The sequence below is a fragment of the Borostomias antarcticus genome, assembly GCF_949987555.1.
Source record: "Borostomias antarcticus genome assembly, chromosome: 14".
Classification (NCBI taxonomy): Eukaryota; Metazoa; Chordata; class Actinopteri; order Stomiiformes; family Stomiidae; genus Borostomias; species Borostomias antarcticus.
The window spans coordinates 25,311,849-25,335,857 of record NC_140247.1 but is presented as its reverse complement, the minus strand read 5'-3'; the positions used below and the strand labels follow the sequence as shown (position 1 = coordinate 25,335,857).

Below are 24,009 nucleotides of genomic sequence, written 5' to 3'. Positions count from 1 at the left end.
TTAACCGATCTTTAAATACTTTAATCGTAATAACGCACACACCACGATTCAGTCAAGACGCAGGACCGCACACTTTACACGATTTCAGAGTGGCGATTCATTCCAAGGAAATGCGATCTCACAGAAACTTGCATGATAAAACGTGACTTCACAGCAAAACAAACATGGTCTTCACTTCCCTGCAATTAAATGTTTTCTAATAAAGGCTTTACACAAATGTCTCTCTACCACACATAACGTTGCCACGCTAAACGTTTACAGCCAACGTTACGTTAGCTTTAGCATTTTCGCTAGCCTAGCTCACCTGGTACATCCAAAACCATGGCTATTTTAGCTAAACTCTTTTATTTGTCAGTCCTGTTATGGTATTTTGCAGGATACATTGAACAAGCACTCGTGTTCTCTCCACAACTCAACAAGTCAGCTCTCTCATTGGCTATTGTGGGGTTCCACTCAGTATTCCATCGGTGTCCCAAGGATAAATATCAATCATGTTTGATATTTACGATTGGAAAATCGGGGACACTCCGATCAGTCGGGAACGTTAAGATTAGGTCGGTAAACACCTCACACAACAGGATTATTTGGGCAGATAATCAGTTCCGACAAGCTTTGATTCGGGAACGCTCCCCCCGATTGTCGGGTGAATCGATGCTACAATCAGGCTTAAAATCCTCTAGTCTGTACCCGGCATTACTGTACAGTTTCAGAGATTATGACATCAATAGCTATGCATCCAGCATCCACCACAGGCATCCGTGTGTTACTGTATATTAACCCTGAACCTCTCTCAGTTAGGTGTTTGTCTCTAGGTCTCAGGGGTCATCCCAACCCACTCTGCCCTCCGTGGGTGATGGTGAAGAGATGGTTCTCAGCCGCACAGCCACTTTCTGACTTTCAGAACGCCTCTCAAAAGAAGGGCAATATTTGTGTCCCCCCCTGCTGCTAAAAAGAGAACACATTTGTTCTCTTCACACAACAGGATGCTTAGATTTGCCTGGGCTTCTGATCTGGAAAAAAAATAGCTAGAAAAAAAAGTAACTAACCATTCAGAGATGTTCTGCTGCATTTGCATATTTGAACTTCTGGAGGCGTGGACAAATTGGGGGCGGGGAGCCGCAGCTCATTTGCATTAAAGATACAGACACAGATACAGCGAGTCCAGAACAGGACTGAAACAGAGTCACATCAAATCAAACTTTATTTGTATAGCGCATTTCATACACAGAGGCAACACAATGCGCTTACGAGGAGGTAAAGATGCATGCTAGAATGCTTAATCTGAGTCGTATTTTCCGCAAAAATATTCAAAGACATGTTTTGGAGACCTCAGAGACCTATAATAACTTCCTATATTAAGGAGCACTAGTGGCATTAGAATATTTTTTCAGGGGCCCCAGAATTCCTGCCAACGCCCCTGGCCATAGACTGCACACACACCAGGCGAGTCATTAAATTTGAAATACATTTAATGGGAAAAGCTTGGTACATAGAGGAAACACTTGAACACAATGACAAGGAAGCTGCTCACAAAGTAGTGATCAATGTACGTCTATGCTAACGAGTGCCATAGAGGCTAATCCACTGATGTTGTTGTAGTGCTATATGAATTGAAGACGGGGTACACATTATGATTAATTGGAGCAGGAGACACCCCGATTCAATCTAGCGTGTGATTGCACACGTGGCACAAGCACAAACATACAGTACACACACACACAGACGCACACATGCCACACACACGGTTGATTGTTTTGTAGCAGGCTTTCCACAGACAGGATCTCATGTACCTGCTGGGTTTTTACACTCTTTTTCTCCTCTGATCCAGGTAGGAGTCTGTGGATAATTACTACATCATAGTCTGGACTCTTTTTATAACATACCAAGGGCTTGTTCAACAGCAGCTAAGTATCCCAAATTAAGTCAAATAGCTGCAGTTAAAGCCCCATATTACATAACTATGTCCTGTAGAGATGGTCCATCCCGACCTGGCTCTCCTACGAACCACCTCCTGGTACAGAGGAAGTTAGCCTCTAGAAAATACCACACGGCCAATGGAGCATTATGGCGGCACTGAGGGGAACAAGAGGGGCTTTCAGAGACTGGTAGACCTATTGTAGATTTATAGGTCCCCGCTTCAGCCGTGTCACTGGAGGGCTGCTGCTTGGTGGAAATGATCCCAAAAGCTTGTCTGACTGACTGACTGCAGGGGGGTTGAGCTTGAGGTCGATCGTGCAGACCCCCCCCCCCCACACACACACACACACACACCAACACCACCAGCTTCTCACTCATGGTTGATTTGGCCATACCTCCTGCTCCACCATATACTTTGTGGTGGCCTGAATCAACAGTTATTTAATTATTAGTTCCGATGTCAGCTAACTGGACCCGAGGTGGAGGGTGTTGTTAAAATAGGTATTCCTTTACACAGAAACCTCTGGGTTCGATCGAAGGTACAGTAACCCAAACACACACACACACACACACACACACACGCACACACACACACACACACAAGGAATGTTTCTTGTTCCATCTTTGTACTGTATGTGTCATTACACATTAGGGGAGGACAGCAGTGTGAGATGAAATGTAGTCTGGAAATATCTTTTTCTGGCCAACTAAAGGTGTGTTAGTGAACAAATAACTCTAGAATTGCTAAACTTTTTTTAACCTTTTAGAAAAAAAATACATTGTTTAATAATTTTACAGTTTAAATGTCAGCTACTCAACTCACCATACCAACCCTGCAATTATGGGAATTGTAGTTTTGCATAACATTGCCGACGGCCCATCAATCAGTTGTATGATTGCTGTAAACTGACACGTTTAAATAACACATATTTATTTGTGTGGTTTCTATAGTGGCGATCAGGGATGGATCTGGATCTGGATCTGACCGGAACTGTTCTGGGTCTGCTAAAGTAATTCAGGTCTCGGTTGGTGACATTAAAAAAAAGTCAGTAAGACGTTCTGTCCTCCCTGGATGGATGCAGTGTTTCCCTTCCCCTGCAGAATAACCGTTGCATTCATCCCTGGATACGGTATTCTAGCTGTGGTGAGGTTGCGTGAGACTGACAACGCATTCATCTCTGCAGAGAACCGCTGTGTGGGTGAGACAGATGTTTGAACAAAATTGAACTTTTGTCGCTGTGCCCATCCCAGGACCATGACTTAATACATTTTGTCTGAAACCTTTTTTTTGTTGAGGTCAAGGAGAGAGCAGTGAGTCTGGCTGAGTAATTCTCTTTTTAACTCGATCCACTTTGCTGCTGTAACGTTGCGATTTCCCTTTGTGGGAGTAATAAAGGATTATCTTAACTTATCTCTTATCTCAGCTCTTGTTCCCCATTGATAGACCCACTCAAACCTCCACCAATCATTTACTAGTTGTTTGTTTGATTGTGGAGTCAACGAGTAAAAATGTCCTCGTCCCAAGTATATTAGTGGCGGTAAGAGGCGTTAGAGGTAGACAAAGAGGAGGTCGCTGCTTCTTGGCCCAACGGTTAGTGGGTCCGATTCCCAAGCGGGAGAACTCGTAGAACGTGGGATCGAATCCCGCCCTGGGTGAACCTTTAACAGGGTTTACAAAGACATCACAGGGACATAATCTCATTCTTGCTCACCACGTCTTCCATTAGACCAAGAGGGCGTTCTCATGGGCTGTCAGATCTCTGGAGTGTCATCACAGTGGCATCCTCACCTACACTCATAAAAAAAGGAGATCACTACATCACTTTACAGCCCAAACAAAAATGGCCAAGAAAGTTCGTACTTAAAGTTCGGCCTATCCTTGCAGTGTAATTTGTATGGGCATGGATTTACTTAGGCTACTTAAGTTGAGATGCCAAGCCATTTCTAAGGTCATTGCATTATCTGTCAAAATAGGCTGAAGGCAATGATGATGATGATGATTAGAGTCCATAGGCTAATTCAATTAGCAATGTTCACGACTTGCATTATTATAGCAGTGCAGTTATAAAAATGGAGTCCCCGTTGATGTTTGCATGGTAGTGTGTCTTTGCATTCTCTCCAGGCACCTCCCCACTCCCTGAAAGGTCTCCTCCCCGGTATATATGCGTGCACCGAGCCAAAGCGCACTCGTCTGGTGCTGGAGGGAGCCGGAAAAGTGTGAAACGTCAAAATGAAGCACTTAACTTTGTTGACTTTGGCTCTCACCTTGATTGCAACGATTTGTGTTGCAAAGTCACCTTATCAATCAGTTCTTCAGCACAGCAGAATAAGAGGGAGGCAACATGGGTGAGTTGTTGGTTTGGTTTGAAGTGCCTAATGTTCAGATATTGACATGATGCTCAGGAGAGAAATGCATGTTAAGGAGAAGGTATCGCACGAGTGTTTTGTTATAGGTTATTAACTATTCAACGCGTGGTTTAATCTCTTTTTAGACCCAACGTTTGCGCGATGCAAAAGGTTCAGGGGGCTGACAAGAAGTATTTCACCAACTGCAAGCAATGGTACCATCGCAAAGTCTGCGGCAAGCCAACGTGAGTGTAATTAAGAGCATGTTATAAGATATGACTACTGTTCGGTAAAATTAAAGTCATATTTAAGTTATCTGTTGTGTTCATCTACTGCATAAGTCAAGAATCACTTTTTATGTTACATCATGAATGCGTCCATTTTAGTTTTGAATGATTGTTTAGTTGATAGGGAACTTTTTACCATGGCCAAATCATGATCATGTCCAGGTTGGAGTATTGGATAGAAAGAAAGAGTTCCATAACTCACGGAGTTGACACCTGGCATTAGGCTATTATCTGTTGATTTTTATCTGCCAAATGATAAAGAAAAATGGTCGTAGAAAAAACAAGCCATTTAGTGTAGCCTACCTTCACCTTGCGTCAAACCCTATTTCAAACTCTGGCTAAAGGGCAGGGGAAGCCTAATAAAATGTTGCACTTAACATGCAGTGCACCAGTTTAAATTAAATTATTTCCCCTAAACAGTAGCCTAACCATTTTTGGCACCGACCTACATTGCTCTTCATAAATGACTTGAAAAGTTTTCAAGTCATTTATGGGCGATTGAGGTAGGTATTAGAAAGTATTGTCAAGATGACCTCTAAAGTGGACACCTTAGGGAATGCGTCCCCCACCACCCCATCCCGTAGGGAGAACTTGATTCGGATCATTCTGCCAAGACTGTACCATGCTCCCAGACCTCCACCCTGCTCCCAGACCTCCACCCTGCTACCAGCTGCTGTCATGCCAGCCTTGGCTAGCCTACTCATGGCTGTAGTCTGTGAAGGTGTTAAAGACTTGAACGCTCCGGTTTTAAAAGATGATCATTAACAGCATTTGTTCATTGTGGTGCCCATGGGTCAGCTGCTGTATATGACAAATGCATTATTTGAAGATCTGCTATGGGAGTCATAGCGACTTGGAGCGAACCATTTTGAAATATTAATAAATGTTAAAATGCTCCACTAAAACATGAGTACATGCTGAACGTCTCAACATTGAAGGGATGTAAGATCATGATGGTATGTAAGATCATGAGGCACTAACACTTTGACGTGTGACCTCAACTATTCACCAGTGATTCATCCGAGCCTCCATTATCAGGACCTGTCTGCTCCTCATCTTTGTGATATAGACCTTCTTTGTGCACTATGAACCTCTCAAGTTTGAGAAATAAGTGTTATTTAAAGGGGAAGTGGGTGAAGCCCAGCTGTGGGGAGAGTATAATGACTACCCTGTGTTTCAATCAATCAGTCACAGTAGTGTGTGAGATGGCATGACAGGCTCAGACGCAAGGGGACAACTCAGATTACTAACATCAATCTCTTTGGCTTGTCTACCATGTGGAGCTATCTGGCTGGCTGCAGCTGCAGTGACGGGCTGCCCTCTGAGGTAGCGCTGGTTTGATTGACATCAGTTTTAACTGCCCTGCGGCGGAGGGGGGGGGGGGGGAGGGGGGGGGGCAAGATGTTAGTGGTTACTGACTCTAACATTCCACCAAGATTTAACTGTGCATTCGGGAAGTCCATGTGGAGATCATTACAGCATTATGCTGAATCGGCCATATCTTTACTCCTTTGTGTGTGTGTGTGTGTGTGTGTGTGTGTGTGTGTGTGTGTGTGTGTGTGTGTGTGTGTGTGTGTGTGTGTGTGTGTGTGGGTCAGCATCTGTCTTGACGAATATTGTGAAATGACATGAGGATGTGATTTGAGGAGAAGTGAACGACAGCTGGAAGCTCCACTTGAGTAACAGGAAACTCCTCACAACAGTGTCTCTTTCTAAGCAATTCTCATGGTAGTAAGAGAGGAAGCCAGCCTGGCTGAGGGCGCAAGATGTTTTTAGGAAATGACGGCTTCTGGAGGATACTGTTGAGGGGCTTCCATCCCCTTAACGCACACACACAAATCATTCATGGAGGCCTGGGGGAGGTGTTTTTCCACAGCCAAGCCTGGGTTGGTTTCAGAGCTCACAATCAAAGGGATGACCTGGCTTCTGTGAACACCAGGCCAGAGCTTTTATCTGCTTCAATTTAATTAGATTTATGAGACTTTTTGGGGTGGGGGGCGGAGGTGTCTAACTGAGCTTTCACCAGGAACAATCCCTGTCTTTGTCCCATATTGCACTGTGGGGTGAGGGGTTGGGGGGCTGCCGTGGGACTTAGGGACCAGGGAGCTGGCGGTGGTAGCTGGAAGGGCAAAGGTCACCTGAGGGTAGATCCATAAACCTCAACTATTAACCTGTTGCCCCTTTCCGAACGCCTCCCCTCCCCCAAACCTCACGCGAAGAAAAAACCGTGCGCGATGATCAGAGAGTCCAAAGATCACAAGAAGATGCACATATTACTGCACGATGCACAATCTTACACATGGCATCACAGCTTTTTATGATTGGAACTTGGAACCTACCATTTATGCTTCTCTCAGTCACTTGTATATCATTTGTGAGTGGTATTATTCTCTGATAAAGAAATAAAATTAAGCATCAGCATGGTAGATTGTCGGAAATCCCAAATCTATTAAGCATTCAGATTCGATCTCGAGCCAAATGTTTCCCTGGTCTTAATGGCTTTTTCACAGCACCTCTGCTAGACAGTTTTGCCACATCTACTTTGAAAGCTCAAGGTAAACAGTGTTTGAATTATGAGACCCCAACTGTTTATTTTGTCAGATATCCATGGCTACCATCTTTGTTTATGCTTGCGGAGAACAAATAGGAGTTGGGTTACCATCTGTTTCGATAATCAGTCCAGTCTGGTGGCTAGACCCTCGGTTTTTACAGGGGTTCCTCCCTCGTCAAGAGTCAGTACTGTCCCTGGTGTTCTCAGCGCCCCCAACAACCTCACCACCGATACCCCACCCCCAACCCCAACCCCAACCCCTCTTGACTTTACCAGTATTCTTTCACCTGGTGCTTTGTCTTTTACAGGTTTTTCCATTCTTTGTTAATGTTCTGTAACGCTTGAAGGGGTTGACGTTCTTAATATGAAATCCAGGTAGACGACTAGACGACTATTGCAGACTCGTGGCTATGCGTTTGTTTATTTTATTTTTTATTTTAAGTATTTCAGTTTTATCAATGAAAAGCTACCGAGTTTATGACTACTGAGCTGCACGGTGAACATGCCAATGAATATAGTTTAAAAAAACCTTTTCATGATTTATTGTTTATATAACATCTGATATTAAGACTGAACTCTCCAACTCACATTTTTATACGGTAGCTTAGTGGAACACCTTAACTTGGCAGCTCCTACTTTGTTTTTTCTGGCGGGTCTCTGCACTTCATATCAGTCCCTCAAGTCCCTCAAGTCCCCCATCACAAGGTTTCCCTCAGCCAGCCCTGTGTCTGTGGATTCCTTTGCTCTCAGAGGAAATGAGTTTCTTTATGAGCCTCAGAGACCATCTGAGCCTGATTCGGATTTATCATGGACATATGCACAAAGAGTGTCATCTTTCTAGAGAAAGGGCCTTTAATGTTTATTTTAGTCGTTTATATCTGGGGAATGGAAAGAGAACTGTTTTAATGTGTAGTTCCTTTTTCTAGTGTAGCGCCATTGTTGATATGTGTTTGGGTTTGGTTGACAGGGTGATCAGCTATGAGTGCTGCCCCGGATATGAGAAGCTCCCAGGAGAGAAGGGTTGTCCTGCTGGTAAGACACCTCTCATTTTCAGAACATGTACAGAACAATGGCTAAATAGCTACGTCGTGTTGCAATGAAACAGTCATTAAGCAAGGATGAAGTTCCTAACCCTGAGGCGAAGCCAAGGTTTTGTAACGCACTGAAGGGCTCTTGTTTTTCGATAATGACCGGCTGAGCATACGTTATCCCGCTTATTACACGGCTAATTACCAACCACATTAATACTAATAAGACTACACTTTTTATTTCGCCAGCAAAATGGTTCCTTGTGCTTGGGCAACGGGTGTTTTCAGAGATTGAACATAGGCTACAACAGCCAAACCGTTATTGTTTTGAATGTTCAAATTTCAGACAACTTTCAACTGTCGAATGTTTTGTCCTTAGCAGCGGAGAATTTTGCTCTTTGCCGGTGAATTATCGATAAATAATGAACCTGTAGAACGTATGATTGTTCAATCAGAGTATTTCAGAGAGCTGTGTAATACTAAGCGATACATTTGTTTGAATTCTTTTCATATTGGTTCTCCAGTTAGAGTTTAGTTTTTATTTATCTGAAATAATAATAATAATAATAATAATACACTTTATTTGTATAGCGCCTTTCATACAAAAAATGCAGCTCAAAGTGCTTTAAAAGAAATTACAATAAATATAATTAATTTTATTTATAAAGTTTCATTGTGAGAAGTGCTGAAAAAGAATAATAATAAATTACTCAGCATTACTCGTATCTAAGAGGATCATCAACAACTGATTAGGTGTTTGATTTACAGTACATGATCCACTATTTCTTCATGAACATGTATGCAAGGGGCCTTTAGAAGGTAATAAATACACTGTATGTGGTTGAACTTCCCCATATGAAGTGTTGACCTGAGCATGTCTTCCCCAGCCCTGCCCCTGTCCAACATCTACAACACCCTGGGAGCGGTCGGCGCCGCCACCACGCAGATGTACTCTGACCGGGCCAAGCTGAGGGAGGAGATCGAAGGACCGGGCAGCTTCACCTTCTTTGCCCCCAGTAACGAGGCCTGGGCCGCCCTGCCCACCGTGAGTCACACACACACACACATACGCACACGCATGCATGCACTCACGCACACACACATACGGACGCACACACGCGTCCGTGCATTTCGTTTTATATGACCTTTTATGTGTTGCACTTTGTCTTGATGCTTTTAATGTCTCATAGTAAAGGACTTTGTTTTGCCTTGTTGCTGAAATGTGCTCTACAAATTAAACTTGCCTTGCCTTGCACACGCATGCATGCACACACCTGCACACACACACACGCACACTCATGCATACACACACACTCGCTCGGACACACACTCACGCCGACGCCCCGATGCGCACACACACAGGCTAAACAGGTACGCACTTCTACACTACAGTAACAGTCAGTGCTCCGCTCCGTAGGAGATCCTCGACGCCCTGGTGAGCAACGTGAACATCGAGCTGCTCAACGCGCTGCACTACCACATGGTGAACCGGCGCCTCACCTCCGACGAGCTGAAGCACGGGTCAACCTTCTCCTCCATGTACCAGGACTTCAACGTCCACATTCACCACTACTCAAACGGGGTGAGTAGGAGGAGTCTATCCACCAATCACAATCAGTTTTATTAGCCAAGTCGTTTTCAAAACTCAAGATCTGTTTATTAGCCATGTACAGTATACGGTTCACACATACTAGGGTTGACTAGGGTTAAGGCATATGTTGTTGCAGACAACATAGGATATTTTACACGTACTAGGAATTTGCTTTGGTCAATGGTGCATAACACTGATGGACATTAGACAGGGTGCAAGGGCAAGTTGGGACAGTGCGAAGGCAGGACAGTGCAAATTATTCATGTTATTGTGTTATATTCGCCTTGAGAAAATGGCCAAACCTTTAATAGTATGTTTAGTGCTTCCAATAAGTATTAAACTCAACCTAATTTACAGTTATGAGACCTGAAAACGGTACATGTTGACCACCGAAAGGCAGACTTTTTTAAAAACAAATTATTTCCTGAAATAAACTTGAAATGAATGGATTCAAGAATCTGTTGGAATGAAATGAATCTGTTTACCTCTCGGTATAGATTGTCACGGTGAACTGTGCCCGCCTGGTGAAGACAGACCAGCATGCCACCAACGGCATAGTGCACGTGGTGGACCGCGTCATCACCGCCATCACCAACGACGTGCACACCTTCATCGACACGGACGACGATCTGGAGACCCTGCGAGTACGTCAAGACTGAGTCACTTCATGCAATTCTATCTTTCATGACCCTACATTTCAACCAGATATCCTGTGTTTAACAAACATTGTTAGCCTTAATGCAAGGCTATGATACATGCGTACCAAATATTTATTTTTCCTCTTTTAATCCTCACCACTCCCCTTCCCTTTTACTGTATACACATACAAAAATCATTATTATTATTATTATTAATATATTATTATTATTATTGTTGTTGTTGTTGTTGTAATTATTGTTATTATTATTATTACTACTTCTACTACTACTATTTTTATTATTATTGGATATTTTTTACTTCTGTTTATTAGAATTATATTTATTTCTTTTTTACTTCTGTTTATTATAATTTTTACATATACAAATCACAGGATGTATACAGCAATTTATAACAAAGTTTGTCTTGAAAGATTTTATTGAAAATGGTTCATCTGTGTATTTTAGACGGCTATTGCTGCTGCTGGGCTGACCGCCATGCTGGAGAGCGAAGGTCATTACACTGTGTTCGCTCCCACCAACGAGGCCTTCGAGAAGATCCCCACAGAGACCCTCAACAGGATCCTGGGAGACCCTGTGGCCTTGAAAGGTGACCCTCTCCGAAAGATTTAACGTGAACAACTTCAGTTGATCGAGATACTATATTGAGAACTTTAAGAAAGTGCTTGATCATTCAGAAAGAGTTTATCTGAAAATCCTGCATTGTACTGACCCAGGTTGGAAAAGCTCTCGGGCAAAAAATGGCTAGCACACACTGCCAGTGTTTTGCCAATTTCAGCGGGAACGTTGCCATAAAAATAAAATTTATCCACTCGGCTCTGCTGTCCTTTGAGCTTGGGAGACAATCTGTGCTGCTTAGTACATCCAAGAACAGAGCATTTTCCGTGTGAAGACATTATGCTAGCTAGCGGGGTCCCCGAACGTGACTTGAAATGCTTGCAGGGACTGACTTTTTTTTCGAATGTTTTCATTTTGGCTGACCACAACAAAATCACTGGGTTGTTTCAATTCATACTTTGTGTGTTAGTAGGCCCATCAGAGACTCAAATGTACATGCAAAAACAATGAAAAGGTTAGTTTTGAAAATGTGGACCCCTTTAAGAAAGTACACCTGAATGCACTATTTACCATACCGATACGAAGCTAACATGACATTTCCATTTGGGACCTTTTTTGAAACATGACTAACATTTACATGGACGTCTGTAGAAAGGTCCCAATGTTATAACTCCATGACATATGGTTTTGACTTTTGACTCAAATCTTGAGTAGGTACGACTTGTGACTCTTTGGTTTCTCCTCTCAGACCTGCTCAACTACCACATCCTGAAGAACATGCAGTGTTCGGAGGCCATCATGACAGGGACCCCCATGGAGACCCTCCAGGGCACCCTGATGGAGGTGGGCTGCGAGGGAGACGAGATCACCCTCAACGGCAAGGCCATCGTCGGGAAGAAAGACCTGCTGGGCACCAACGGAGTCATCCACTACATCAACGAGCTTCTCATCCCAGACTCCGGTACAGTCCGCAACCTCATCCCAAATCCGACCCCTATACGCCGGGCGGCAGAGTATAACCAACTTTTACCAGCCATCTGACTTGAGGGGCAGTTTCATGCACAGATATATACTGCTGTAGACTGATAGTTGTAACCGTTGATGTAAGTGGGAGATAGAAGCCAAACGTGTGAGTCTCACCCCAGATGTATGAGAGGGGGCAAGCCTGCTGCAGTATTCAAGTGTTCATCAAGAAGGGTCACTTCAGTGTTGTTTATGAAGGAAGCTTGAGTCTTTCGACAGGTGTAATTTGCAGAATGATCCATCGTCTTTGATGTATTCCTTATTTCCGCCTCTTTTTTAGCTAAGACCCTGTTGGAGCTTGCCCAGGGGTCCGCTGTTACTACAGCCACCAAGCTGTTTGTTGATGCTGGTCTCACTTCACATCTCTCTGGCTCTGAGGCTCTTACCATGGTGGCCCCTCAAGATGAGGCTTTCAAAGGTAGGATCTCTCTCTTACCTCACTCACTCACTCACTCACTCACTCACTCACTCACTCACTCACTCACTCACCCTCTCACTCACTCACTCACTCACTTACTCACCCTCTCACTTACCCTCTCACTTACTCACTCACTCACCCTCTCACTCAATCACTCACTCATTCACTCACTCACACTCTCACTCACTCACTCACTCACTCACTCAATCACCCTCTCACACTCACTCACTCACTCACTCACTCACTCACCCTCTCTCACTCACTCACCCTCTCACTCACTAACCCTCTCACTCACTCACTCACTCACTCACTCACTCACTCACTCACTCACTCACTCACTCACTCACTCACTCACTCACTCACTCACTCACATTTACATTAAAGTCCTTTAGCAGATGCTTTTATCCAGAGTAACTTAGAATAACATTTGCCTCACTCAGTCACTCATTCACATTCATTCTCACCCTCCCTCTCTACCTCACTATACTTCTCTGTCTCTGTCTCTCTCTCTCTCTCTCTCTCTCTCTCTCTCTCTCTCTCTCTCTCTCTCTCTCTCTCTTCCTATTTGCCTCTACTTACCTTTAGGTTTTTCCTTAAGACATATCCTACACTTTATGTCTGTGTCATCGCTGGATGTTGTTGTTAACAGGTAGCTTGACAATGACTGGTGAGATGAAGAAACTGATGACCAACCACATCCTGAAGCAGCAGCTGTCCTCTAAGAGCCTGTACCACGGCCAGATGCTGGAGACCCTGGGAGGAAGCAAGCTCCGAGTGTTCGTCTACCGCAACGTAAGTTGGACACCATGTTTTTTTTATTGAAAAAGCGAAGTTATTGCATAAACAACCATTTACTATAGGAACAACACAGAAAAGCCAGGCTACCACAGAGATAGCAGATTGTACAATAGCGATAGGACATTATGGTATGGTGCTACACAGCCCATATAAGTATAGCTTATGTAGGTAGCTATGTACCGTAATAGCTTCATCACAACGTTGACCAGCCTTTTGCTGTAACCTAAGTGGAACAGCAATTAAATGTTAATCTATAGATGGGCATCTACAGTAGGCAGAAAACACAGGAGGTTTCCCATGGGATGGTCCTACAGTGATTTTCATTCTGCTGGTTCTAAATCTTCCAGTCACAGCCATGTTCTCTTGGGTGGTAGACTGAGGTTGCGTGGCTCTCACATTTCTGCCTAGTAATGGAATTCACAGACCGCATGAAATTTCCTCTCAGGATGAGTAACTCTTTCCAGACACTGCATGAGAGCCATCAGTTTGAAGTGAATCACTGATCCATCAGACCTGGGTCATATTCTGTTTGAAATCCTCTCCCAAATACAAAAGCTTGGTTTACTGAGCTCGTCTGGTGTGATGGAACCAATGAAAAAGGCCGCAACGGAAATTGAATTGGAATGAAAAAAAGGGAAAACGATCACCATCTGGAACTGCAAGAGAGTTCAAAGATCCCCAGAATTAATGGATTTCAAACACTTTTGTCTACAAAGTGGATAGCTATGGCACACCTTTGCTGATCTGTAGTGGGAGTGCATTTCCCGAACCCTTGTACTTTTCTGCAGTATACTTCAATCAATCAATCAAAGCTTTATTTGTATAGCGCACTTCATACCCAGAGGCAACACAATGCGCTTTACAGAGAACAAGGGAGGTGGGCAGACGTCCCACCCCTACATATTCCAGAGGGAAGCAAAAAAAAAAAGAAAGTTTTTTACTTGACCTCTTACCTCGCTGTCCGTGTGTCTGCTTCCCAGAACCTGTGCATTGAGAATGCCTGTATCGCTGCCCATGACAAGACTGGTCGTTTCGCCGCCATGTTCATCGTGGACAAGATCCTGACTCCTCCCATGGGAACCGTCATGGACGTCCTGAAGGCCGATGATCGATTCAGGTGAGGGGAAAGAGAGGGAAGAGGAAGACGTTGAATTGAGTTGAATCAGATACCAGAAGGGCCCACTAGGATCCACAGTGAACCAGAAGGGCCCACTAGGATCCACAGTGAACCAGAAGGGCCCACTAGGATCCACAGTGAAGCCCCATGGAAGAAAGACAGTTCTAACAAAGCTTTATATGACTGTGATTCTGTCAAAGAAAGTGGAGGATAATTAACTTTTAGCGAGCTATATTCTCAAAATATGTTTGAAATCTACCGTGTGATTAAAGATTTCAGGGATTTTTCTTTGAGGCCTAAAACATTAAGGAAGCTTGATAATTCCTTGGGGAGAGCTCTCTTGAACTCCCGTAATGGTTATAACAGACTGTAATGGTTATAACAGACTGTAATGGTTATAACAGACTGTAATGGTTATAACAGACTGTAAGGGAATATTCCACTCCAGTGAGACTCTCTTCAATGTGTTAAACGTTTTAAAGCTCAAAGTGCTTCCACAATTCAGCTGTCTAATGATTATATATATTTGGTACTCGAATCAGTGTTAAGCAGTTCAAGGTCTCTCTCACTCTGAGGAGCCTCATTCTGAGTTTTTTGTGTCATGTTATTGAGCGTCATGTTATTGTGACCGCCGGGGCGGGGGATATATTTTCAGTCGCGTGTGTTCATTCGTTTGTTCATTTGTTAGTTTTTTACACAAAAAATAGGCTACCAGAGCGATTTTCTTGGAACGCGGTGGAGGGGTGGAACATGGGCCAACTTAGAACCCATTACATTTTGGCGCAGATCCAAATCACTGGGCGGATACATGAATTAAAATAAAACCAAATTTGGCAATACTTGGACCATTTACCTTCATCTTTATGTCTTCCGCCAGGTTTACCGTACTGCCCGGTGCCGAGTGGTTCTAAGGCGTTGCATTAGTAATCTGTAGAATCCTGATCAAAATTTTAGTTTTTTTCTTAAAAACATTGTCTCTGTTACAATAAGGAGTCAAATCAGCTTTAGATAGATAGATATACACTTTATTTATTTGCTGCGTGTCTTATCTTTCGATGCGTGTAAAAAACAAATCCGATAAACACTGTAGGATATTAGGAAGAGTTACATTTTCTCAGCGTGGATCCTGTGGTAAGCTATTACATATAAGCTGAGATGGGACTTGAACCATTTCAACTGAGTTACACCAACAAAATGCATTCATGTGCAGAGGCCTGTGCTCTCTAGGCAGCCTTTCTAGTTGAATGCTATTTTATCTTCAAATGTTATTATTTCTATCTTACTGTGAATAATGCTATTTTAATCTTGTGAATAATGAAGTGACAGAAAAATAAACTATTCCTCTCTACTGTTTACTCCATGCTACTCCACTCGACTGGACTCTACCCTACTCTATCCCTACCATCCTGGACTCTCCCCTACTCTATCCCTCCTACCATCCTGGACTCTCCCCTACTCTATCCCTACCATCCTGGACTCTACCCTACTCTAACCCTCCTACCATCCTGGACTCTACCCTACTCTATCCCTCCTACCATCCTGGACTCTACCCTACTCTATCCTACCATCCTGGACTCTACCCTACTCTATCCCTACCATCCTGGACTCTACTCTACTCTATCCCTCCTACCATCCTGGACTCTACCCTACTCTATCCTACCATCCTGGACTCTACCCTACTCTATCCTACCATCCTGGTGTTCCTAGTCTGTTGGTCGGTGCCATCCAGCAGGCAGGTCTGACGGAGCTGATGAACCAGCAGGGCTACCACACTGTCTTCGCTCCCACCAACGATGCCTTCAACGCCCTGCCAAAGGCCGAACACACCAAGCTCATGGGTAACTAAAGTCTCACACACACACGCGCACACACATGCACACACACACACACACAAATTAATGCACGCACACACACACACACACGCACACAAACACACACACAACCGCACACACACGGACACACACACACACACACACACACGCACGCACACAAACACACACACACACAGAGGATCTCTCTTACTGTATATCTCTTTTCTTTTTTTTTCAAGGAATAAGATATGGCTCTGTGCTAAAAGGGACATTTAAGTGTGTTGATTCATGAATTGGACAAGGGCGTCGGCCAATGCTTATACAGCCTGCCATACAGTTCTAGACACAATTGTACCTAAGGAATTTGTATTCTATGGGTCTGGTCCAACTTGCCTTCAAAATATAAAGATGATCTGATTTGGGAACTTTCAAGAAATGAGATAAGATCTCAATACAATTCAACTGAAGGAGAAAACAGTTTCACCGAGCCCACCTACAATGAGGAAAGGATTGCTGTACGGCATGCAAACACTGATGCAGTTTGGTTGCTGGGCAGTTCAAGTATCACTGCCAAACAGCTGTCTTTAAATGAATCCAGTTGTACAGTTCTCACACTAATACTTACTTGTACTACAGACAAAATCTGTCTCTGGTGCTCTGGCGCTCCTTTTCACACTAATACTGTATATGATAACATTGTCCAACCATGACATAATAGTTAGGCTATTGAGAGAAGCAGGGCATGACCGAGGTTTAATACAAACGGTCTGAGTGCTTGGTGTTGAGTTACAGTGCTTCAGCAAAGCAAAGGGAATCCAAGCAATGCTAAATGCATTAGCTCGTGGCTATGTTGCAAGAGGTAAGTCACTTTTGAGCGAAAAGCATTTTGAAAAACGTTCTTTTCACTGTTTAGTATTGTCACCTTAGAATTAGAATATCAGTTTACTAGATTAGTTCAGTTAATTTGATTGCAGACTGGTTTCAGCCTGTGCTTGTTGTAACACAGGTAGCAGGGCAGTAGCCTGACACTCTGGGTGTTGATGAGTCCTCAGCGATTAGTTCATCCCCCTACCAGTCACGCTGCACAGTTTAATTCAAAGGACGTTCAAAGGACGCTGATTGGCCTGGTTGGAAATCCAACCAAGAAATCACTCTGAACGAGAGCCTTTCCAGACTCCGAATCACAGTTCGAAAATTCCGATTCAGGGTCTGGAGCCAGGCTAGCACGCCAGTGTCCCTAAGTTCAAGTTCTATGTTGCCTGGTTCTAACCTGTGTGTTTGCAACACAGGTAACCCTCATGAGCTGGCCAGTGTGTTGAAGTACCACATCGGGGAGGAGCTTCTGGTCAGTGGGGGGGTGGGCGCCCACACCAGAGTGAAGACTCTGCAGGGTGACAAGCTGGAGCTGAGCATGGTGGGTAGATGGCCCCTGTATTGTACTGTATTTTATATTGCTTATTGTGTATGATGTATTGTAGTGTTCTGTAACGTGCTGTGTGTTCTGTTGCTCTGGAGCTGTACAGTACTTTGGTCAACCTCGGTTGTTTTAAATGTGCTTTATAAATCAAATTTGAGTTGAGTTGACACACCAGGTTCGTTGCCTGGCAACCCCCAAAACAGTCTAATTAGTTTAAACTGTTCATTTCTTTTGGTCGGCACATTCCTGAGGTGATAAATGAAAATGTCCTCGACTGTGGCTTAATATCCACGACGTAACGTTGTCCGTTTGCTGGTCTTGTTATGGTTGTTCTACACCTCACCGTTTTTAACTTGAGCAAATTCAACTGTCTGAGTCCTCTGATATAACATTGTTGTCCACCCCTTCTCTCTCTCTCTCTTTAGCGTAACCAAGTTGTGCACGTTAACAAGATTCCAGTCATTGAGGCAGACCTGATGGCCACCAATGGGGTCATCCACGCTGTGGGAGTCATCGTTAAGCCACTGCGTAAGAGAAAACATTCCTCTGCCCATCTATCCATACATTGTGAAAAACTAGCATTTAATCACATGGGAATGTAAGGAGAGTGTTTGTGGTAGCAGGTCGCTAGAGTGACTAAGAGTGACTACTGCTGTTTGGTGATGGATGAAAGCGTTATTCCTCAGTAGATCAGTCTTTCATCCCCCGACTTCTTCTGTGTCCGTCTCCTCCAGCTCCCAGGGAACAGGCTGACGGGCCGGTCAGCAAAGTTAGACACGCCTCCGCTTCCAGAGTAAGAAACTCTGAGACTTCATTTTAAACAGGCAGTTAGAAGAGTGAGTTGTTAGGAGCTTATCTTGTTTTTGTTGTTTTTTTAATCTGAGGAACTGCTGTGTAAAACTGCAGCTACTGTATGTGAAATGAATCAGTGAATTGTGTTCTCTTAGATATTAATTAATTGCAATTAAATGTTCTCTAAATGTCTTACTTGTTTTTCAACAGTCTGACTCACAGGTGTTCAAAAGTGGTAAGTATTCTCTCGCAAACCATGTGACACAAAGCACACTTGATACATTCCAAGTAGCCTAGCCTCACTCATACGAATTATATGTCTAATATGAAGCAGTAGACATTCACACAGTGTCACAGAACACTAAAACTGTGTGTGTGTGTGCGTGTGTGTGTGTGTGTGTGTGTGTGTGTGTGTGTGTGTGTGTGTGTGTGTGTGTGTGTGTGTGTGTGTGTGCGCGCGAGTGTGCGTGTGTCATTGCCTTTAAGTTGTGGGGTAACAGATCTCTGGACTACCTCGTCAAGACAGCAACCAGCTCTGCTACACTATCTACATGATGCAACAGAACAGCATGTTTTAAGAATTGGTAAATGGATGTGATTTGTTTTTCAGATGATCTCTTCCAGAAGGTGATGAGAAGTCATTCCAGCCGGACGATGACCCGCGTCCAAGCCCAGTAAATTCAAACAAATTCACCACTTACATTTACAAACCTACTGATGGATAGTTCCTGTCATTTATGGAATATATTCTCATCTTGAACTCTGAACTGAACTGAATAATTTTGTCAAAGATTGAAGTAACCGAGAACTAGGTGAAAACAGAGATGGAATATTTTCATGGAAGATGATGTACAATTTCTATCATATACCAATGACCAATATTTGGATTTGAGTACCTGTTTTCTTTTATGTAAGAACTGTAAACCAACCAAAGAGCAACTAGCTATGACAAAATAGAGCTTCGTGAAATTGTGTTCCATTATCCATTTGTGACTTGAGTTTTTCCAAGTTGAAAATGATCACAAAGCAGAGTTTGAAAATTGTAAACTGTATTTTGTTTGATATACGTGTAGCATGTTTGCATGGTATGAGCTGGAACCCCCAAAAAAAGATATTTGGAAACACGCAAATGGAGAATTTGTTAAGGGCCTCTAAGATGTGGTTCTCTTTTTTCAATTAAACCTTTTGAAAAGGCAACCATATACAAGTCACATGCATCCCATTTGTAACATACTGTAGCAATATATTTTGTGTGGAACCAAAGAGATTTCATTTCTAAATAAAATGTTCATTTTGTAGCCACAGAGTTCAGCTTTCATTCCCGTCTCTCAGAGTGATGAAGTGTCTGGGAGTGCTGGCCCGTGGACTACAGCATACCATACATCTTGTAAAATATTGTCTGTGTACAATATAGTACCTCTATTTGAGTTATCGCACACTGATTTCTGCTGAAAACCTCCACTGAAGATCCCCCAGAGCCTAAATGATGAAAACTAAAAACCGAATCTGAAATGCTAATCTTATACATGCAAGACCAACCGTCCTTGTGGTTAATTTAACTTTGAAAAAACATCTTTGAAGTTCCTTTTTTATGTACTTTCTCTGGAGGGGGCGGGGAGGGAGGGGGGGGGGTTGTTCTGTGGAAGGAATGCACCGTAGAGACCCTCGGATATAGTGTGGCCAACGAGAACCCCTGGGAAGGAAGACTTTTACAGGAAGGGGTTGTTAGAGCGAAACGGCTGATATATGGGGTGCAGTGGCCGGCTCTGTTGGCAGGCCGCAGGACGAATGATCCGGAACACTGAATGAAACATTCCTAAAGTGTTTTACACTCCTGGCCAGACACTGGCAAGCTGTTTCAGCGATGGCCGGGGGGGCAGCGGGGTGGTAGAGTGGACTGACCGCTGCTCGAGAGTGGTGGTTACGCACACACCTCCGCCACTGACTGGAAGCCAAAAAACTATTTAACAAGTCTAAATATTGTGAGACAGATTATGGAGCAAGCAAAGGTCACACCACTCATTAGTACATGGAATTCCCACAGCCCAGAACCTCTCTAATTTAGGTATGGGTTTTTAGGGATGTTACCCAAGGAAAAGCCTGAACACAGACATTTTGTTCGGTCTAAGGGGCTGGACAGCTCTTTGTAAAACCCCTAAAATTGGAGACTGGTATACTTCACGGTGTAGGTACACTGCAGAGAATGCTGTGGATATTGATATTGTTTATATATTAGCCACATTATGTACCAAGGGACATTTGATGATGTATGCAATAGGTCAATACAAATCGTGGATGGAGTATAATGTATTATATGTAGAAAAACAAGGAAGGAATGCCTCAGTCATGCTTATGTTAGCCATAGTATGTCTGAGAAATAATTTGAGTCTTCTCAACTCAACTATTTTTCATTCCAGACTCATCTTAACAGAGGTCCATATCAGCTAGAAAAGAAAAGAAACGGTGTGAAGGCTTAAACATTTTACACATTTCTTAAAAGTGCTTGACAAGTAGCTTTACCAATCTTATCAAACATCTGCCTTGCACTGTGAGATCTTGCCACACTAACACCATGGCATCATTAAATGCCACTTTAAGTCTCAGCATACATCTTTTCTGTAACTAACTACATCATACGTGAGCAGTATAGAGGTGTACAAAATGCTGTGAACAGTGACATAGATATAGTTCACATTTTTATTTACAGCATCATATTTGTAGGCCTATAGGCATGTTTGAAACATTGTGTATAGATATCTCTGTCATCTAAATAATCAGTAATATAATTACCAATGTATTTAATCTCATTACACATCTTAAGAACATTAATAATAATAAGAATAAGAATGGTAATAATAATAATAATTATTATTATTATTATTATTAATAATAAAAATAATCAGATTTATTAACTGCTGTCTCGAACCCAAACCACATTATTACTCATATTAAATCAGGAAGTACTCCTCTTTACATCTTACAACCATAATTTTGCTCTTTTTTTTGCATTGTGCTTGATGTCAAATTCTGCACCATACTGGGAAAATATGTAAACCAGCACTATACTGTATGGAAAGAAAACAACCAGATCATCTACACAGCCTACATAAGATAGTTAACAACAGTATTTCCTTCAACACAGCCAGTTTCATACCTGTAACCTGTCAGCTGCTTTGATAAGTCCTCCCCGCACACAGGAAAGGAGACCAGATCCAACCTTGTCTAGCCATTGCTTTGACAAAGAACAGCAGTATCACCTCATTTAACCTGCATAGTCTGACGAGCATACCAGAAAAATAAAATCTGACTATAACCTTGGGTGCACCTCTTTGGTACATTGTAATATAATAGTAATTAAATGATTTATTATGATTAATTCATCTATGAAGCACATACACATTTCAGAATTTCGGCTCTTGTATTTACTATGTCCGGGCAAAATTACACCTCTGTGCCATATTTACGTTTCAAACCAAACTGGTCAGCATTGGTAAGAATGCACATTTCTATCCAGTTCAGCAAAATCCTCTCCAACACTTTACAGAGAATGCTGGCTAGAGCAAGTAGGTCTGTAATTATCTGATGAAGAAGTCTGATGAAATACCATGGCTGGGAAAAGTCCAGTAAGACATACAGCAAGAAGAGGAACAAGCTTTTGGCTGCATTCAGCAGTGATATGATCCACATTGTCATCTAGCTTGATGATAGCAAGGCTTCCTAAGGCCTAACTGTCGTGTTCTCAGTGGAGTCAACAGTTTCAACCACAAATGTACCACTTTTAACACTGCTGCACAGATCATAAAATATGAATAACATCATAACATAATAATATATAAATAATATATTCATTATAATATTATAAAAGTGCTTTTGCCACCATTCGGGAATTTTATCTGGGCCACATACTCCACCAATATAAGATGAAGCTTTACAGTTGCTCATAACTCTGACCTCTTTCATATAACTATTGTTTCACAACTTCCAAGCAAGTGAATCAGTCCTCATTGTATCCTCATGTGTTTTAATGAAACTGAGAGACTGAGGGCATATCTAAATCTAGCATTAATCGTTTGTTGTGTGTTCATGAGGATCCCAATCTCATCCTTCCTGGCTTTGCACATATTTTCAGAATCAGAATCAGAATCTGTTTATTGCCAGGTAGTTTACAACATATTAGGAATTTGCTTCAGTCAGTGGTGAATGACATGGAGACAACATTGGACAGGGTGCTAGGGTGAGAGGGGACAGTGCACAGAGGAAGGTAGACTTGAGCAGCACATTTTCAAAGGCTTTTCTGGCTGCAGTGTGTACTCGGCCACATTCCAGAAATGTTTAATATTATGCTCCTTGTTGTTAGGTTTATAAAAAGGCTCACTAGAGAGAGAGATTCTACTAGTAGGCTATTATATCATACATTCTGTAGATACATACAATACATATAAGACAATACATACAGCATCAGCATTCTATGTCAATGTCTCCATTGTTTGAATTCAAGCTGAAGTCATTCATCCTCTCTCCCCTGGAGGTCTGGGGCGCCTCTCTATTACTGTAATAAACGACACGTGTGGTATTATAACCATGGCTTTAATGTGCCCCTCCAACTGCACGTACAGTAGGTGCTCCAGTTGACTGAGTCACTGTAACCTGAACACTTAAAAGCCTTTTAAAGACATTCAAATGATACAGGGAACAATATTTTCCAGCACATTAGAAAGCTGAAGCCATAATACATTCTCAAAGAAGCCTTCCTCCGTGTTAGAAAAGCATTTCGCCTTAATTGATAGAAAAGGAGAGGAAAGACAGATGAGCTTCTTAAATTAACACACGCATGCACTAATTAGAAAATATATCAAAAACACGATTAACTCTTTTACACTTAGGACTAATCTGTTGAACAGGGGTGCTGGCAACTTTTCTAGGGGTCTGGAGAGTTTTGTTATGTAATAATGTGTGTTTGGTACAGCATATTCCTCTCTTGACAGATTCAGGCAGATGTTGGGCCTGGAAACGGAAGGACCCAACCCGACAACATGCATGACCTGGGCTACATCTGTTGGCCTCTGTCACGGTCTCGTAACAAATGGAGGTCTGACCCACAGTGGCCCAGCTATGTCAGCAAGAGAACACCCAAGATGAAGGGAGCTTGGTGACAGAGAAAGCATTCTCTGAGAATTGTACCAGGTTCACAGTTCAACGAGGTTCATTTGCAATATGCCGATACCGTGTACATTGAAAAGCTGTAACCCCACTCAAATGATCTCTCGGGCAATACGAGCACTCAACAATAATGTGGTCTATAATGCCTGTTGTGTTTGGATCTAGTGACTCTGGGCAACCATACCACTTTAGAGATACTTTAGTGAGCCTACAGACCATGGATGTATAATATAACAGTCAGGGTCCTCAGATAAGTGATTCAAAGACAGGGGTAGTCTTTGGTATTATTTGGATTTATTTGGTAACCATGGGTAAATTGTTTCACTTGTCTTTCACATTTCTTCACATCATTGCCCTGTGCCCGTCTGTTTTTATGTTTCAATACATGTTTTGAATTCCTCCCTAAGAATTCATCATCCTCTCCCTTCCAAAGTCGCAGTTCCCCTCAGAGAGGAAGCAAGGCTCGCATGCTAAGGTAAAGGTTGCCCACTGGTGGCTATACTCTCAGTTGCATCTTCCTATACAACATTGAGAGAGGG

The 24,009-nt window shown here is 42.8% G+C and overlaps 1 protein-coding gene across 2 annotated transcripts; it reads left to right on the top strand.

The window, feature by feature from the left end:
* Positions 1 to 4,125: 4,125 nt before the first annotated feature.
* Positions 4,126 to 19,517, top strand: tgfbi (transforming growth factor, beta-induced). Of its 2 annotated transcripts, none has more exons than XM_084448806.1 (17): positions 4,126 to 4,263; positions 4,410 to 4,508; positions 8,069 to 8,133; positions 9,017 to 9,174; positions 9,547 to 9,711; positions 10,218 to 10,364; positions 10,824 to 10,965; positions 11,683 to 11,895; positions 12,238 to 12,375; positions 13,025 to 13,167; positions 14,154 to 14,290; positions 15,998 to 16,128; positions 17,391 to 17,515; positions 17,944 to 18,046; positions 18,253 to 18,311; positions 18,521 to 18,545; positions 18,921 to 19,517. In XM_084448806.1, the coding sequence occupies exons 1-17, from the start codon at positions 4,148 to 4,150 to the stop codon at positions 18,986 to 18,988; spliced, it is 2,034 nt and encodes a 677-aa protein (XP_084304932.1). In that variant the 5' UTR covers positions 4,126 to 4,147; the 3' UTR covers positions 18,989 to 19,517. The 2 variants fall into 2 exon arrangements, with proteins under 2 accessions (XP_084304932.1, XP_084304933.1); XM_084448807.1 differs by having other exon boundaries at positions 18,253 to 18,354.
* The last annotated feature ends 4,492 nt before the right edge of the window (positions 19,518 to 24,009 follow it).